Source organism: Microcebus murinus, chromosome 6 (genome assembly GCF_040939455.1).
Source record: "Microcebus murinus isolate Inina chromosome 6, M.murinus_Inina_mat1.0, whole genome shotgun sequence".
Lineage (NCBI taxonomy): Eukaryota > Metazoa > Chordata > Mammalia > Primates > Cheirogaleidae > Microcebus > Microcebus murinus.
Window position 1 is genome coordinate 78,947,522 of NC_134109.1, and position 18,127 is coordinate 78,965,648.

Consider the following 18,127-nt stretch of genomic DNA (forward strand, 5'->3'; position numbering starts at 1 on the left):
GGCCTCGGGCGGTCGCCGAAACCCCGCGGCAGCTAGCGACGCTCGCACCCAACGCCGGGCCCGCGCGGCGCGGGAGCCAAAGTGCCGAGCGGTGCGCGCCAAGGCTGCGTGGGCGGCACCTATTTTTCTGAGAAGTTGCAGCGCTCCTGTGCCCCGACCCCTGCTCCCCCTTCGCTTTCTAGCTGGAAAGTTGCGCGCCAGGCAGCGGGGGGCGGAGAGAGGAACCCAGACTGCCCCCCTCCCGCTTCCTGCCCGGCCGCCGCCCATTGGCCAGAGGAATCCCCAGGAATGTGAGCGCCCCTTTAAAAGCGCGCGGCTCCTCCGCCTCGCCAGCCACTGCACCCGAGCCGGCCTGCCGCTCCAGGGCTCCTGCCAGCTCTCCGCGCAGCCACCGACTCCGGCCGCCGAGTCCCTGGGCGCACAGGCCGCCCGGGCGCCTCTCCAGCACTCAGTGACCCGTCGCTGCGCCCTTGCCGCCACTCCGGGCCACTGCTCTCCCTGTGCACACAGGTAAGTCGCCCCGGGCTGCCCTGGCCATCCACCTGGAGCCCCGAGGCTGAAGCCCCTCCTGGGACCCTGATCCCATCCTCTCCCCCTTCGCCTGCCCCAGCCGCTGGGGGACTGACTCTTTTCGTGGGAAGCCTCCAGAGCCATCCTCGTCAGCCTTGGGGTTCACAAACTAACTCGGCAGGACAGCCCAAGATCTCTTTATTCTGCACGTCCTCCCAAAACCTTTATATCCATCCTCCAGGGAAGTCTCTGCTTCTCCCTTTCATCCCAGCTCCCCAAATCTTGATCTTGCTGTTCACCCTCAACTTTGCAAGGAAAAGCCCCCAGATTGTTGGTCTGGTGTCCCCCATACTTTAAAATTACACTCTCCTCCCTCCACTTCTCTCTCTCTCTCTCTCTCTCCTTCTCTCTCTCTCTCCCCTTCTCTCTCCTTCTTTCTCTCTCTCTCTCTCTCCCTCCCTCCCTCCCTCTCTCTCTGTCTCTCTCCTCTCTCTCTCCTTCTCCCTCCCTCCTTCTCTCTTTCTCCCCCCCCCCCCATGCCCTCTGGAAAGTAAATTTCGGTAAATGAGGGGCCAAAGAGGGATAGCCAGGGCCCTGGCCCCAAGCCCAGCCTGCAGGTTTTGCCCCCTCCCTGCTTAGCTGGTCTCTGATCCTGGGCTCTTGTGCTTCCTGCTACAGGCTCCCTGCTGGGCACAAACAGCTCCGCCATGGGGCTGGCCTGGGGACTTGGTGTCCTGTTCCTGTTGCATGTGTGTGGCACCAACCGCATTCCAGGTGAGTCTGTGTGGTACCTGGGGGGGGGGGAGGTGCTGGCTACCCCAGGTGTGCCTGTCCCATGCTCTCCTCCCCCAGGTGCTTTTCCCCTGGGCCCTGATGGGACATTAGGATGCAGTTTCCCTGTGACCAAGGTGTTTATTCAGCTCTTTCAGTGGTTGCCAGTTTTCTCCCTGTCCCTCTGGCCCCACCCCTCAGAGCTAAGCCCCCTGTGCTCCCTCAGCTGCAGCCTAGAAAGCTCACCCTGTGCCCTCTCCTTCCTAACAGAATCTGGAGGAGACAACAGCGTCTTTGACATCTTTGAACTCACCGGGGCTGCCCGCAAGGGCTCTGGGCGCCGGCTAGTTAAGGGTCCTGACCCTTCCAGCCCAGCTTTCCGAATCGAGGATGCCAACCTGATCCCCCCTGTGCCTGATGACAAGTTCCAAGATCTAGTGGATGCCGTGCGGGCAGAGAAAGGTTTCCTCCTCCTAGCCTCCCTGAGGCAGATGAAGAAGACCCGGGGCACACTGCTGGCCCTGGAGCGCAAAGACCATTCCGGCCAGGTCTTCAGCATCGTCTCCAACGGCAAGGCGGGCACCCTGGACCTCAGCCTGACCGTGCAGGGGAAGCAGCACGTGGTCTCGGTGGAAGAGGCTCTCCTGGCGACCGGCCAGTGGAAGAGCATCACCCTGTTCGTGCAGGAAGACAGGGCCCAGCTGTACATCGACTGTGAAAAGATGGAGAATGCTGAGCTGGACGTCCCCATCCAGAGCATCTTCACCAGGGACCTGGCCAACACTGCCAGACTCCGCATCGCAAAGGGAGGCGTCAATGACAATTTCCAGGTGAGGCCTCTTCTCTGAGCTCTGCTCCATGGGGTCCTCTGCTAGCCAGGTGACCTGCCAGCAGGGCTACAGGAAATACTGTCTGTAGACTAAAGCAGTAGTCCTCAAGTTTTAGGGAGCATCAGAATCACCTGAGAGCTTGGTAAGGCTCATACTGCTGCACCCACACCACGCCGGTGGTCAGGATTGCAGCCCGAAAACTGCATCCCTAACTAGCACCAGGTGATGCTGTTGCTGGTGGTCTGGGAACTGCACTTTGAAAACTACTCAGGAAAACAAGAAATGGTTTTCCTATAAGAGTCAGCCTGTTCAAGCCTCAGATACTCGACATGCTCTTAAGAAAATAACTAAGTTCAAATGCATTCCACCAATTTTAATATTGTTTGAAATGGATGCCCTGTATGGGGAGAATCAATAACACTTTGCTATTGGATTCCTCATGGGGATGCAGCTGGTCTCAAATAAAAGGTTAAAATGGTTAAAGTGGTTACTTGCTGCTGCAGCTTCTTCCTTGCCTTAACTCCTAGATCTTTGCAACTGTGACTTTGAACTCCCACATATAAGTCTTTGACACTGTAAAGTGTCTTTATATCCTCCGGACTTAGTATCAGGTTCCATTTCCTGTGTACACAATAGGCTGATAACTGAATTCTTTGTAAAATACTGAAGACTTGGCAGAAGACATAATTAAGATTTTGAAGTTGTTTGGCAACTTATATTGGTGTGTGTTATTTTAACATAGTGATCTTAAAACAGAGCTCTTTTAAGCTTTTGGAACATCTCGTGTGTGCTTTTTCCCCTCACATGAAGACAGTCCCCTCCCCACCCCCAGCACCCTGGACATTCTAACAAGTAACGTGTGTCGTCTGCCCACAGGGGGTGCTGCAGAACGTGAGGTTTGTCTTTGGAACCACACCGGAAGACATCCTCAGGAACAAAGGCTGCTCCAGCTGTGAGTACCCCTCTGTTATTAGGGCAAATGGGGGAATCAGGGAATTCCATCAACAAGCCGCAGAGTTTAAGTGATACTGGTTGTACCTGCACTACTCCAGGTAACACAGTTAAGAGGTGTTCAAAAGGGGACCTCAAAAGGCATTCCAGACACAGTGCATCTCCTCACCTGCACCCCTTGGCCCAAATGAAATGTCTTTTACAACTTAAGAATTCAGGAGAGTGGCTGGTGAGAATCTGTGTTTGAACATCTATTTTGTTTGTTTTTTATTAGCTACCAACGTCCTCCTCACCCTCGACAACAACGTGGTGAATGGCTCCAGCCCTGCCATCCGCACTAACTACATTGGCCACAAGACAAAGGACCTGCAAGCCATCTGCGGCATCTCCTGTGACGAGCTGTCCAGCATGGTGCTGGAACTCAGGGGCCTGCGCACCATCGTGACCACGCTGCAGGACAGCATCCGCAAAGTGGTCAGTGGCCTCCGCTCCCAGCCCGTTGGCATGAGCCCTTGACGCTTTATCACAGAGGGTCCCAAAATGACTGGAAACGAGGTTGGACACTAACGATCCTTCTCCCCTCTTAGACCGAAGAGAACAAAGAGTTGGCCAACGAGCTGAGGCGGCCTCCCCTCTGCTACCACAACGGAGTTCAGTACAGGAATAACGAGGAATGGACCGTCGACAGCTGCACGGAGTGTCGCTGTCAGGTAAGGGGTCTTCACAGACAAAAATGAGAATTGAAGCCACATCTCAGGAGAGACACTCAAATGGCCACTCAAATTCTTCTTATGTTCCAAGGTCTGACACCAAAGTGGTATTTTGTTTTTTTTTAAGATGCAATTATGGCATGTAAAAATTCTTCTTTAAACTCTCAGGTAGTTTATCAAAGTATTAATTTTATCCCATGCTAAGTATCTAAGAGAGCAAATCTAAGACATGAATAATTTACCTGCTTTAGTTCAAAGGCTAAGTGTTGAATATCAGGTAAATAAAACCTAGTTGGAACATTCCTTTGATTTTTCCCCAACCCTGATTTGTATTTAGCTATGACGTGGAGGTTCTTTTAATACAATACTGATTGTTGTTCAAATCACTTAGCCCAACATTGTTAGGACACCACTGTTCTCCTTAGCTCAGGTGGCACTGTCAGGTGTGTTTGTTTCACTCTAGCCCCGCCCCCATGCCAGTGGCAGGTGAGCGTAGGGGTTTACCTTGACCATCGAACAAAGTCAAGCTCAAATACAAATCATGGATTATGGGATCTGGGAGCCAACTTCATTAAATTCTGATTCTTTTCCAAGATAATACAAAGCTAGATGTATAAAGGAGAAAAAAATTCTTATAGATCTTCTTTCCCCCTAAAGATAAAATACAAAAATTTAAGACTTCTGGCTAAATTTTGTGAGTTCAATTTTGAACATAGATTTGACCCATGATGTTTGTTGGTTCCCCTTGTATAAATTCTTCATGCTATAACTTCCACCCTTGACTGGGTAGCAGTAAAAAAGAACTCTCCCTTCAAGGGATGGAGTGACAAGTAACTAGCACTAATACTCTCTGTGATAGTGGTGGCTGCAAACACAACACAGACAGATCTTCTATTCAACTCATTCCACAGCCCTGACATGTTTTGGCTTGTAGTGGACATGTTAACAGTATGTAAACCTCTGTTTGCGTATGCTCAGTAACCCATTTCTCCCTCACTCTTCTGCCCCACAGAACTCAGTTACCATCTGCAAAAAGGTGTCCTGCCCCATTATGCCCTGCTCCAATGCCACAGTTCCTGATGGAGAATGCTGCCCACGGTGTTGGCGTAAGTTCCCAAAATGGCATAACCATTCTTCAGTGGCTAGGTCAGTTCTACATATATCCTAGACAGCTAAGCACAACACGGGAAGCCCACCCCTGTCTCCATCATAGACTTTTCTATTCAGTTTCTTGCTGTAGCAGCTGGTTAGCTGACAGCTTGTCTGCTGTATGCAGCCCAAAATTCCATTATGACTACATCTGAATGACCCATCTAGATTACAGTATAGGCAATAATGATCTTGTAGGGTATTGATTCTGATTTTATGCTTTGAGGAAAGGAGATGAATAGGTAGCAGCAATAGCTCTAAGTTGACTGCTTTTAGAATTTGACCTCAGCGGTACAGTTCAGAAAAATCTGCTCACCAGAGACATAGACAGGCTTATGGTACGAGCATTGAGCTGAATTGGGCTTATAAGTTTTGCTCATTTTAAACTGCAGGGATAGGAGATCTAAGAGAGTAACAGCAATTTGAGTTTCAGAGCACTAAAAGATATAAGGCACTATATTGTTACATGGCACCATATCCCTTGTTTTTGTTGCCAATATAAATTAATCATTTTGCTGAGACAATATTTAATGTAGTAGAGGTCATAACGTGACTCATCATGACTAGGATAAGGAAGAAAACAGGAAGTGGCACTTGCCTGTCACATACACAGACACACAGGCCATGGCTCGGAATAACCAGTCCCATCCAGGGATCATGTGAGTGATATTGGCACCGTAATGATCATTAGTATATCTGGTTCTATCCAGCATTCACTTGAGATGGGGGTTAAAGGGAACAACGTTAGCTGGGACAGAGTTCCGAACTTGAATCAGGAATTGCTAAGAAAACTTAACAGCTAATGACAAAAGAAAACAAGTTCTCTCTCTTCTGTCGGATACAGCTAGATGTGATTGTAGTCACAGTGCCTGGGCAGATGGTAAACAAACACATTGTCCTCTTGTGAAAATATGTGCAGAGACGGCCCCAAATGCTAGGGTGAGAGGAACAACAAATTGACTGACCTCATGGCCGAGTTGGAGCCGGAGCCAACAGCAGCTAAGCTGCCTTCAAGTGCATCTGTCAAACACATGGTCTGTGGCTCCCTGACAGTCAGAAATGACTCCTATAAGCTTCCTAAAACTCTAGCATTCTTGGAAGCCTGAGACTGGAAATGCCTACTCAGATATCTTCAGTCAGGAAAGGGAAACTCATTTGAAACGCTGAGAGAAGAGAAAGAAGAAACAGTGGACAGGAGAGCCCACGCTGTGAGAGGGCCCAGCTGTGCTGGCCCGTGCTCTACACAGCATGGCCTGGGATAGGGCCCTGGGCTGTTGGCCTGAGAAATGCATTGCTTTTCATCCTCCAGAACTGAAACTTTGCACCCTCTGATATTAAGTCCTGGAGGGCTCATATAGAGTATGGGTAGCTATCGTTAATTATACTGTATTACATGCTTGAAATTTGCTGAGAGAGTAGATCTCAAATCACCACCAAAAAAAGGTAACTGTGACGTTATGGGTATGTTAAGTAGTTGGACAGTGGCAATCACATCACAGTGCATATGTGTATCAAAACATCACATGGTACAGCTTAAATATATACCATATTTATTTGTCAATGATGCCTCAGTAAAGCTCGGAAGATAATACAGGAGGGAAATATATTGCTTTTCACCCTCTGGCAAGTGAAGGGCCCAGCGCGGAGCCATCTGAAGAACAGCTTGTCTAAATCCTCCTACGCTAAACGAGCCTCTGTTTCCTCTGCAGCCAGCGACTCTGCGGACGACGGCTGGTCCCCGTGGTCTGAGTGGACCTCCTGCTCCGTGACCTGTGGCAATGGCATTCAGCAGCGCGGCCGCTCCTGCGACAGCCTCAACAACCGATGCGAGGGCTCCTCCGTCCAGACGCGGACCTGCCACATTCAGGAGTGTGACAAGAGATGTAAGCATCTCGGCCACTCAGGGTTGTGGAGGACTGACCTGTCCTTACCGACATCGCCAGGGGCAGTTGCATAGCGTGGAGGCTAAGGGCACAGCTGCTTGAATCTCTGCATCTGAATCGCAGCTCGTCTGTGCACCCCTGAGCACAACTTGCCCTCCCCACGGCTCTTTTCTCAACTGCAACTTGGGGGTGATAATAGTTCTTGAATAAGGTTACTTTGAGCATTTTATGTAGATAATGCACGTAAAGCAGTCAGCATTGAGCTTGGCTCATGGCAAGCACCCTGTACGTGTTAGTTTATTAACAGCAACCCGTAAAGACAGCTGTTCTCTGCTAGACAATGTTCCATGTTGACATTTGGACACATGGCCAAGAGCCGATTTCTACTACACACTAGATCTAGTTGCTGTTGACCATTTCCTGGAAATATATCTATATGCTCTTGGGGAGGGCTTCTACTTGGCTAGCTCTAAGCCAACACCCTTTATGACATGAGCTTTGTCCTTTAGTCAAACAGGATGGCGGCTGGAGCCACTGGTCCCCGTGGTCCTCTTGTTCTGTTACATGTGGTGATGGTGTGATCACAAGGATCCGGCTCTGCAACTCTCCCAGCCCCCAGATGAACGGGAAGCCCTGTGTGGGTGAAGCTCGGGAGACCAAAGCCTGCAAGAAAGACGCCTGCCCCAGTAAGTGTGCGCTCGCTGCGGGGCTGAGCGTGGGAAGCAGCTCTGCCCCGCTGGTTGCCTGGCACGTGCAGCCTCGAATTTGTGGAGGGGAGAGGTTGCTTACTAGAGAAATAAACAGAAGCAAAGTCCTGCATGCTCAGCAGCTTCTTTGAATGAAAAATAGAAAGAAAATCATTTCAAACTCATCCTCTTCCCAAACATTCTTTCCACGTGTCAGGGTAGCAGAGGTTTCTTGAACAGGCTTAGGGTAATCTTCTGTGATGGGTGAGGTGTTTGAAAATTGACCTTAATTTTTGCATATGGTTGACTTTCTTACAGTCAATGGAGGCTGGGGTCCCTGGTCACCATGGGACATCTGTTCTGTCACCTGTGGAGGAGGGGTACAGAAACGTAGCCGGCTCTGCAACAACCCCACACCCCAGTTTGGAGGCAAGGACTGCATCGGTGATGTGACAGAAAACCAGATCTGCAACAAGCAGGACTGTCCAATTGGTGAGTCACGAAGCCCAGGGCAAACTCGCCCCAGGAGCTTGCTATGTGACTGAATGCTGCAGCCAGCATTCCATGGGGTTCCACCGAATATTCATCCCGAGTGGTTTGCTTACTCTAAAATGCAGGTGGACAGCCTAATCCCAACACGTTATCAGTTACACAGACCCCACAATCTCTAACACCCTATTGTTTTTTAAGTGCCAAGCATGGCAGTAACAGCAGCTTAGACCAACCATTTACTGTATGTACCTCTCTCTCACCTTGTCTCAGACGGATGCCTGTCCAATCCTTGCTTTGCCGGAGCCAAGTGCACCAGCTACCCTGATGGCAGCTGGAAATGCGGTGCCTGCCCCCCTGGTTACAGCGGAAATGGCATCCAGTGCAAAGATGTTGATGAGGTGAGAACTGAGGGCTCAGAGTTACTGGATCTGGGAAGCAGCTAACCGTCTAGTCACTTCTCACAGCAGTGTTTTCTAAACACGAAGCACACTCTCATTTCCTCCATAGTGCAAAGAAGTGCCTGATGCCTGCTTCAACCACAACGGAGAGCACAGGTGTGAGAACACGGACCCCGGCTACAACTGCCTGCCCTGCCCGCCACGCTTCACCGGCTCGCAGCCCTTCGGCCAGGGCGTTGAACATGCCACGGCCAACAAACAGGTACAGTGGACCAAACTAGTAGACCAGAGCAGAGGAGACCTGTCCTTGACCAAAACAACTAGGAAAAGAAGGAGTGTGATCCCATACCCTTCACAAAAAGCAGGGGAAGGGGGTGAATACACAACCTGGTTTGGGAAATGTGACTAGAAAATCCATGGTATAAATCCGGCAGGAAGAAAAATAGTCCATCATATTTGAAAATGCTACTCTGAACTGAGCTGTGAGCAGACAGACTTGTAAATGCCTAGGTGCTGAGCCATTTCAAGAAAAAACAAATGTAAAAAAGCAAAGTTCACCTGTAGTCTGGGCAGCCTCAGAGGGAGCATGGGGAAGGACGGAGGTAACTAACCCACACTCTCCCGCATAGAGCCTGTGTCTGCTTGTCCACTCTGAGACGATAGGGGCCTGCACTCTGCTTGTTTACATGCCGTCTGGGGACTCCCAAAGGCTGTGCTAACGTCAGGATGGTCTACCCACAGGTGTGCAAGCCCCGAAACCCCTGCATGGATGGGACCCACGACTGCAACAAGAATGCCAAGTGCAACTATCTGGGCCACTACAGCGACCCCATGTACCGCTGCGAGTGCAAGCCCGGCTATGCGGGCAACGGCATCATCTGCGGGGAGGACACGGACCTCGACGGCTGGCCCAACGAGAACCTGGTGTGCGTGGCCAACGCAACTTACCACTGCAAAAAGGTAGAGCGGCTCCTCACGAGCCTCCAGAAAGAAGGCCCATCACCCTAGCCAAAGAACATGCTAAGGAATCTTTCATACTTAAAGTTTGAAAATGAAACTGAAAGATTAAATCTCCCAAAGGCAAAGGGACATTAATTCCTATTAAGATTAAATCGGTGCCAAAAACATGAACGGGGAAGGCTCTTTCAGTAATTGTGTTCTCTAGTTGATTTCTTTGTCCAAAAACAAGGTTCAGTACTCTACCAAATCCCAGCAGAATATGACTTGTGTTCACAGCATCTATAAAGCCTAAAGCATTTATACAAATTCTGTATAAATATCCCCCATGAAAACATTTTGTTTTTGTCTTCCCATCAAATTATACGCTGTCACAGAGCAGCATTCTGTTATTCTGTTTGGAATGTCCAGGCGTACTTCCTCGTGCATGAGCTGAGCAGAGGGAATGTGGACTGTAACTGTAATGTGTCTTCTCTTTCCTAGGACAATTGCCCCAACCTTCCCAACTCAGGGCAGGAAGACTACGACAGGGATGGAATTGGCGATGCCTGTGATGACGACGATGACAATGATAAAATTCCAGATGATAGGGTAAAAACAAAATATTTTCCATTCCTCTTTCATCTGTCCAATTCAGCAGCATCCTGAAACACTTTAGGATTCAATTGCAGGGTCACAGCAAAAAGATATACCCAACTGATACATTGGATAATTAGAAATCATTCATTGTATTTCAGTAGCTTGAGGATGTAGATGTTACCAAGAGAATTTTTAAATGAGAGTTTTGTTTTTCATCACAAGCTGTTTTTCCCTCCACTTGAGAGAGAAATTACAGTGAATAAACAAATGATACTTTGTTCCCCAGATTCATTTCAAACGCCACATCTAAATTAACTCTGGGCATACTGAGAACTGAGATGATGAGATTGTATTTTACGTCTCGCTAACTTGTAACTAACAGGAATCCGTTTTTCTTTCATTATGTCCTGCTTTTACCTTTTGTAGTGATCATTTTACACTGAGTACTCAATTAGCATATCCACTAAGTAGAAAATAATTATTACAAATGTTTGCAGTCTTATACATATTCTGCACGTGGTTTGAGGCTTGAGCCAGTTTCACAAACAATTATTATAAAGTGCTCCATTTCTTCTCTGTGCAGGACAACTGCCCATTCCATTACAACCCAGCCCAGTATGACTATGACAGAGATGATGTGGGAGACCGCTGTGACAACTGCCCCTACAACCACAACCCAGATCAGGCCGACACAGACAACAACGGGGAAGGAGACGCCTGTGCCGCAGATATTGACGGGGATGGTAAGGTGCCCCCTGAGCAGCAGGCCCACGGGAGACCGGGACATGTGGAGCCTTCAGCTTAGTCCTGGCCATTAGTATGTGGTTTGTTGGAAACGTCCAAGGCTGAGATCCCAGCTCTTATTTGTCCCCTGTTCTTTGCAGGTATCCTGAATGAACGAGACAACTGCCAGTATGTCTACAATGTGGACCAGAGGGACACAGATATGGATGGGGTTGGAGATCAGTGTGACAACTGCCCCTTGGAACACAATCCAGATCAGGTAGGTGGACCCCTTCCACAGTCTTCCAGCAGAGTGCTGCAATACCCCTTTGCAGTTTCATTACCGTGCCTCTCAGGGTTCTCACGGCCAATTGCAGTAAGTTTGTGCAAATAGTTTGCCTGATAGGAGCCCTTTGCCAAGAGTCTCATAGATCTTTAGTGTGAGGATCTTGTAACTTCAGTCTTCCATAAGATGATCGACTTGACTTGCTCAGCATGATCTACCATTGTTAAGATGGATTATACAAAGCAGAAATCTGTGACTGACAACCCTACAATAGTTTAATCATATGTAAGACTAAGAGATGGAAAATAAATGCTTAAGCAAAATAACCATTTTCTTGGTTAATATAACTATAAGAAGAAACATCATCAAACCAAGAATACATCCAAAACATGGAGAAAAAACTCCCATTTCTTTGTCACTATTCAAAGCATCTGGAATTACAAACCAGTCAGTCGCTACCCATGCTAGGGCGTGCTACACACAGACATTGCACAGAACAGGCTTCCTGTCTGAAAGCATTGCTTTTTTTGTGTAAGTGCCTATCATTATGTTTTAGGGATAAAAATTAAGAGGAGGCTTTTGTTTTCTAAAATGCATTATTCTGGAAGCTTAGAAACCAACTTTTTAAAAATGGTAATACTTTTATTGGATTAAAGAAATGAGAAATCTGGCTTCCCCCTCCTAATATTTGCTCTTGTGAAGTCCTGTAAAGCAAAGAGCAACAGGATGAGTCACTCTGGGGCCATCGTGGGAGATCTCTGCTGATCAAAGGGCACTGAGGCTCATCTATTTTGAGCTTGGGACTGACCATAAATTAAATTCCTCCAATATCATTTAACTTCACTGGATGAGTTTTTGTCTCTTCACAATGAAATAAGCTTTATAATAACAAAATTCAGGCATCACATAAAAATCTTATAAGCAAAGAGCATAAATATTGGCAAGAAAAATTCCCGTTCGTATATAAACAGTCCTTAAGCATCCCAGGCATATTGAATAATGTTAAAGTAACTCTGAGAAAAACTGCTTAAAAAAAAACTGATGACTTTACCTAAGCCAACAGATGACTAGCTGCATAAAACTGAATACCAAAAATAATAATAATTGATTCCTATCACACACACGTTACCCTGACAGTATAGGCAGAAAGTAGTGGCATGTTTCTATGACTTCATGACCTAGAGAAGTTGACATGTCAACAATCTTACGATTGAAATCTTCTATGGGAAATTACAGAATGTATCCAGAGAATTTCATTTAACATTAAGATATAAACAGTTGACATTGCATTCCACCCTTGGTAATTAAATAACTCTATTTAATTTTATTTAGAAAGTTTTATATTTTTAAAAAAAACTCTTAAATATCCCTTCTCAGAATTTTATATGAAAATAGGGATCAAGGAAAAAAACTTATAACATGTAATTGCTAATATTACTATCTTTCTGCAGTAGTATGTATACAGACATGAAACCCCACTGGCCATATCAAACACTGGAGAATTGTCCCTGTTGTGGCGGCACAAGTTTTCTTTCACGTGAATGATCTATCCATACCTCCATTCACCCTCCTCTGTGTCTCTTCCAGCTGGACTCCGACTCGGACCGCATTGGCGACACCTGTGACAACAATCAGGATATTGATGAAGACGGCCACCAGAACAATCTGGACAACTGTCCCTACGTGCCCAATGCCAACCAGGCTGACCATGATAAAGATGGCAAGGGAGATGCCTGTGACCATGATGATGACAATGACGGCATTCCTGATGACAAGGACAACTGCAGACTCGTGCCCAATCCCGACCAGAAGGACTCTGACGGTGAGTCGGTGGAGCCACTTTTTAAGAGAGTAACTGACGCCATGGCTGTCTAGATTGAGGAAATCAAAACAAAACTGAGTACATTCGAGAAACATGAAGGGTCTAACTGCCAACTGACAAGATAGTGAATGTTTGCCACCAACAAAATAGCATTTCAGAATTTCACTGAACTTTTGCTTTTTTGACCTTAGGTGATGGTCGAGGTGATGCTTGCAAAGACGATTTTGACCATGACAGCGTGCCAGACATCGATGACATCTGTCCTGAGAATGTTGACATCAGTGAGACTGATTTCCGCCGATTCCAGATGATTCCTCTGGATCCCAAAGGGACATCCCAAAATGACCCTAACTGGGTTGTACGCCATCAGGGTAAAGAACTCGTCCAGACTGTCAACTGTGATCCTGGACTTGCTGTAGGTACGTAGTGAGTTCTTAGATCAAGAGGCTAAGGCATACATGGGGATAAAGCAAATATAAGACCTGGCAATTGCATCTGTCCCTGGGGGTACTAAGGAGGTCTGGGAAGGTAACAGAGAACCTTCTGAAGGCTGCAGGTTTTAACCTGCCTCTGGCCTCGTCTTCCAGGTTACGACGAGTTTAATGCTGTGGACTTCAGCGGCACCTTCTTCATCAACACCGAAAGGGACGATGACTATGCTGGATTTGTCTTTGGCTACCAGTCCAGCAGCCGCTTCTATGTTGTCATGTGGAAACAAGTCACCCAGTCCTACTGGGACACCAACCCCACCAGGGCTCAGGGATACTCAGGCCTCTCTGTGAAAGTCGTGAACTCCACCACAGGGCCTGGCGAGCACCTGCGGAATGCCCTGTGGCACACAGGAAACACCCCTGGCCAGGTAAGAAGCAACGCCCTACAGAAGGGAGCGAGTTGATGGGTGCTGGACTAGTGCTGGGGACACCGTGCTTTAACCAAGACTCCCAACAGGGAGTCTTAGCTATAAAGTTCCCACACCATCAACTGCATTAAGCTCTGCTTTGTAAAAACACAATAGCATCTGACGGGGGAGCTTGCTGTGACCAAGAGTTGCCCTTTAAATCCGAAGGTAGTTTTAGCCATTTGAAACAAAAAAAAGCTCCTTCCCTGTCTCTTTCTGTTGTATGTGTACATTCAGTGGCATATGACAAATTTGAGAGGCCTTGGAAAAAGTCCTGCATTGCATCCCTCTAATTTAGGTCAACCCGGTCCCTTTCAAGCACTGCTGCTTATGAAATGAAATATAAATCTCCTGATGGAGCTGAGTTTCAACCTTTTCTTTTCCCTTTCCTTCAGGTGCGCACCCTCTGGCATGACCCTCGTCACATAGGCTGGAAAGATTTCACCGCCTACAGATGGCGTCTCAGCCACAGGCCAAAGACAGGTTTCATTAGGTAAGATTGCACTGATTAAATTTCACTTACAGTCATGCTCATGGGCAAAAAGGAGACAAAAATCCTCAGTGTCACTAACAAGGTTTTTGGGTTTTTTTCCCCCTACAGAGTGGTGATGTATGAAGGGAAGAAAATCATGGCTGACTCAGGACCTATCTATGACAAAACCTATGCTGGCGGTAGGCTAGGACTGTTTGTCTTCTCTCAAGAAATGGTGTTCTTCTCCGACCTGAAATATGAATGTAGAGGTATGAGCAACACTACAGTCAATGTACAGCTGACGTGTCTAATTAAGACTAATATCAGGGATGACAATTACAGGAAAGTCTGATTAAAGACTATTATGGAGATAGAGTTATTTGTATTTTGCTTTTGAGGACACATGACAAAAAGCATGCCTCTGCGCTGTGCCTTATGAAATCCTGAGTCCTTATTAACAATATTAATTTGTTTAGCAATCTTTGTGCTCTTCATACACAGTGCAAAGGAAAACTGCAGGCAAACTCCTGAACAACTTAGACCTCATTAAATAATACTTCTTCGCAATTGTATATGTTTATATATCTTACACACTGCTTAGACTGCTATTAATGCCGTTACAGCACAAGTTCTTTCACAACTTTTCCCTATATACAAAGACAGGAAAGGAATGTTGCCTTCATATTGGCATGTTAAATTAATTTCCGCTATTCACCTTAGTGGTTTTTTCTTTTTTTTTTTTTTTTTTTTTTTTTTTTTTTTTGAGACAGAGTCTCACTTTGTTGTCCAGGCTAGAGTGAGTGCCGTGGCGTCAGCCTAGCTCACAGCAACCTCAAACTCCTGGGCTTGAGTGATCCTTCTGCCTCAGCCTCCCGAGTAGCTGGGACTACAGGCATGTGCCACCATGCCCAGCTAATTTTATATATATATATCAGTTGGCCAATTAATTTCTTTCTATTTATAGTAGAGACGGGGTCTCGCTCTTGCTCAGGCTGGTTTTGAACTCCCGACCTTGAGCAATCCGCCCGCCTCGGCCTCCCAAGAGCTAGGATTACAGGCGTGAGCCACAGCGCCCGGCCTACCTTAGTGGTTTTTTTCTCTCTATTCTTTTTCCCTCAATGATTATTTAACCTCTGAGTCCAGCATTGGGCCTACCATAAAATAAGTGCTTAATATTTACTAGACCAAGGCCAGATACTAACAAGATCAATCAGAGTAAAGAAAGATGTTTGATTTTACTCAAAACATATTTAAATTATGATATAATTTTTGAGTCTGAATTTTTAAAATAAAACTCCCTAAACTTTTAACACTAAAGGCCTTAGGAAGTATAACATAAGTTCTGGATGGTCATGCTGTCTTAATCTCCTAGCATCAATGTCTGCTAATAAAATTAAATGTTACTATGCTTGAGCAATCTTAAATGATGTTTTTGTCATTATAAAAGAAGCACTATTGCTAGGTTGTTAATTTATTAACTGATAGTAAGATGACCATGTTTTATGAATAAGTTTTCACGTATGTATTTACTTATATTGTTTGTTTTATTTAACAGATTCCTAATCATCAAACTGTTGATCAAAGACTGATCATAACCAATGCTGGTATTGCACCTTCTGGAACCACGGGCTTGAGAAAACCCCCAGGATCACTTCTTCTTGCCTTCCTTTTTTTTTCTCTGCTTGAATCAGTGTGGACTCCTAGAACATGTGACTTGCCTCGAGAAAATGCAAACTTTCAAAAAGAGACTCAGCATTCAGCCTCCAGTGAATGAGAAGACATCTTCCAAGAATATAAACAATGACTTTGGTTTACTTTTGAAAAAGCAAAAGCCTTTACTTGCTTCAGTTGGGAAGCTGCCCTCTCCACTCTGCCTTTGTTACAGAGCAGGGAGCTATTGTGAGGCTACCTTCTGAGCAGCGGACTCAAAAGCATTTTCAGGCTTGTCAGAGAAGGGAGGACTCACTAGAATTAGCAAACAAAACCACCCTGACATCCTCCCTCAGGAACAGGGGGAGCAGGGGGCCAGAGCACTAAGGGGAGGACACATACCCGAGAGACGATTGTATGAAGAAAACATGGAGGAACTGTTACATGCTCGGTACTAAGTCATTTTCAGGGGATAGAGAGACTCTTGCTGGATTTCATGATGCTGACCGGTGTTAACTGATTAATCCACGTAAATAGGCACTTAAATGGAAGCAGGGAAGGGAGGGAAAGACTGGCTTCTGGACTTCCTCCCTGACCCCCACCCCTTATGTATCACCTGTAGTGGCTGGAGCAGGGAGTCAGGATTAAACCAGTGTACGACAGTGCTGGCTCCCACTGCCCGCTCACAGTGAAACTGTTGGTTTTATTCCAGATGTAGCTTGTGCAGATGTAGCAGGAAAATAGGAAAACCTACCATCTCAGTGAGCACCAGCTGCCTCCCAAAGGAGGGGAAGCTGTGCTTATGTTTTTATGGTTAGAAAGGCACAAAATTATTAGCAACCTATCTCAAACATTCCTTTTCTCTCTTTTTTCCTAAATTATCATAGAGTTTTCCAGTTCTCTCTTTGGACTGTAGATTTTCTTTTTTGTCTTTTACAAATGCTTTACAATGTAAAATATTTATTTTTTAATTCTTCTGGAAGATCAGGCTGAAGGATTTATTCATGGAAAAGGAAGAAGCCGAAGGACTATCCATATCATCTTTGTTAGGAGTCTTCATGACTATAAGATTGTAAATACAGATTATTTATTAACTCTGTTCTGCCTGGAATTTAGATTTCATATGGAAAGTGTTTGAGAGCAGGTAGTCGAGATTTAGCAGCAAATCTCTATCAAGAATGACACAAAGAAAATCAGCATAACAAGCTGCTTTGTGCTTAGAATGAATGTTTTGGGATTCTTTTTCTTTTTTTTCCTTTGTTTTGTCTTTTCAAGTGGAATTAGTTGGTTATGCATTTGTGAGTGTTGTGGATTGCAAAGAAAGCCATGAGGTCTTCCATATACTGTTTTACCCCATCCCTTGCATCTATTTCCAGGGAGAAGGAAAGCATATACACTTTTTTTTTCATTTTTCCAAAAGAGAAAAAAAAATGACAAACGTGAAACTTATATACAAATATTACCTCATTTGTTGTGTGACTGAGTAAAGAATTTTTGGATCAAGCAGAAAGAGTTTAAGTGTCTAACAAACTTAAAGCTACTGTAGTACCTAAAAAAGTCAATGTTGTACATAGTATAAAAACTCTTTGCAGAAAAGTATTCCCAATAAGGAAATAGCATTGAAATGTTAAATACCATTTCTGAAAGTTATGTTTTTTTCTATCATCTTGTATACCATTGCTTTATTTTTATAAATTATTTTCTCATTGCCATTGGAATAGATATCTCAGATTGTGTAGATATGCTATTTAAGTAATTTATCAGGAAATACTGCCTGTAGAGTTAGTATTTCTATTTTTATATAATGTTTGCACACTGAATTGAAGAATTGTTGTTTTTCTTTATTTGTTTTGTTTTGATTTGTTTTTTGCTTTTTATACCCCCCCAAGTTTTTACTACTTGCCAATACCTTTTTCTAGGAATGTGCTTTTTTGTACACATTTTTATCCATTTTACATTCTAAAGCAGTGTAAGTTGTATATTACTGTTTCTTATGTATAAGGAACAACAATAAATCATATGGAAATTTATATTTATACTCACTGTATCCATGTTTATTTGTTCTCTGCTACCTTTATGTTATGAAGATATGGGTAAATACCATCCTTAAACCAATATACTATACACAAAAAGAAATTACAGTAATAATAGTAACATTCACAGTTTTTATTTGATTCAGAAAGACTTGAGTTTGCTCAGGCCTGGGCTGAGAATGTGCTGGGTTTGTGGAATAAAAGAACAAAACAATACATTAGCCTGCCATATTAAAAACATAAAAGAAATAACCCCTATGTCAAGGACCTCAAAGGAATAGAATTTGATATTAATATCATATATTGAATCCTTTTCAAATTCCAGTT

At 45.3% G+C, this 18,127-nt stretch overlaps 1 protein-coding gene across 1 annotated transcript; it reads left to right on the top strand.

Moving 5' to 3' along the window:
- Window positions 1–321: 321 nt before the first annotated feature.
- On the top strand, window positions 322–17,797 carry THBS1 (thrombospondin 1). The gene is made up of 22 exons (XM_012766381.3): window positions 322–510; window positions 1,189–1,284; window positions 1,552–2,111; window positions 2,988–3,063; window positions 3,337–3,536; window positions 3,650–3,772; window positions 4,785–4,878; window positions 6,631–6,804; window positions 7,314–7,490; window positions 7,809–7,982; window positions 8,253–8,380; window positions 8,490–8,642; window positions 9,122–9,340; window positions 9,821–9,928; window positions 10,500–10,659; window positions 10,801–10,919; window positions 12,513–12,747; window positions 12,939–13,166; window positions 13,335–13,606; window positions 14,041–14,138; window positions 14,247–14,386; window positions 15,673–17,797. The coding sequence occupies exons 2-22, from the start codon at window positions 1,218–1,220 to the stop codon at window positions 15,678–15,680; spliced, it is 3,513 nt and encodes a 1,170-aa protein (XP_012621835.1). The 5' UTR covers window positions 322–510; window positions 1,189–1,217; the 3' UTR covers window positions 15,681–17,797.
- Window positions 17,798–18,127: the final 330 nt, after the last annotated feature.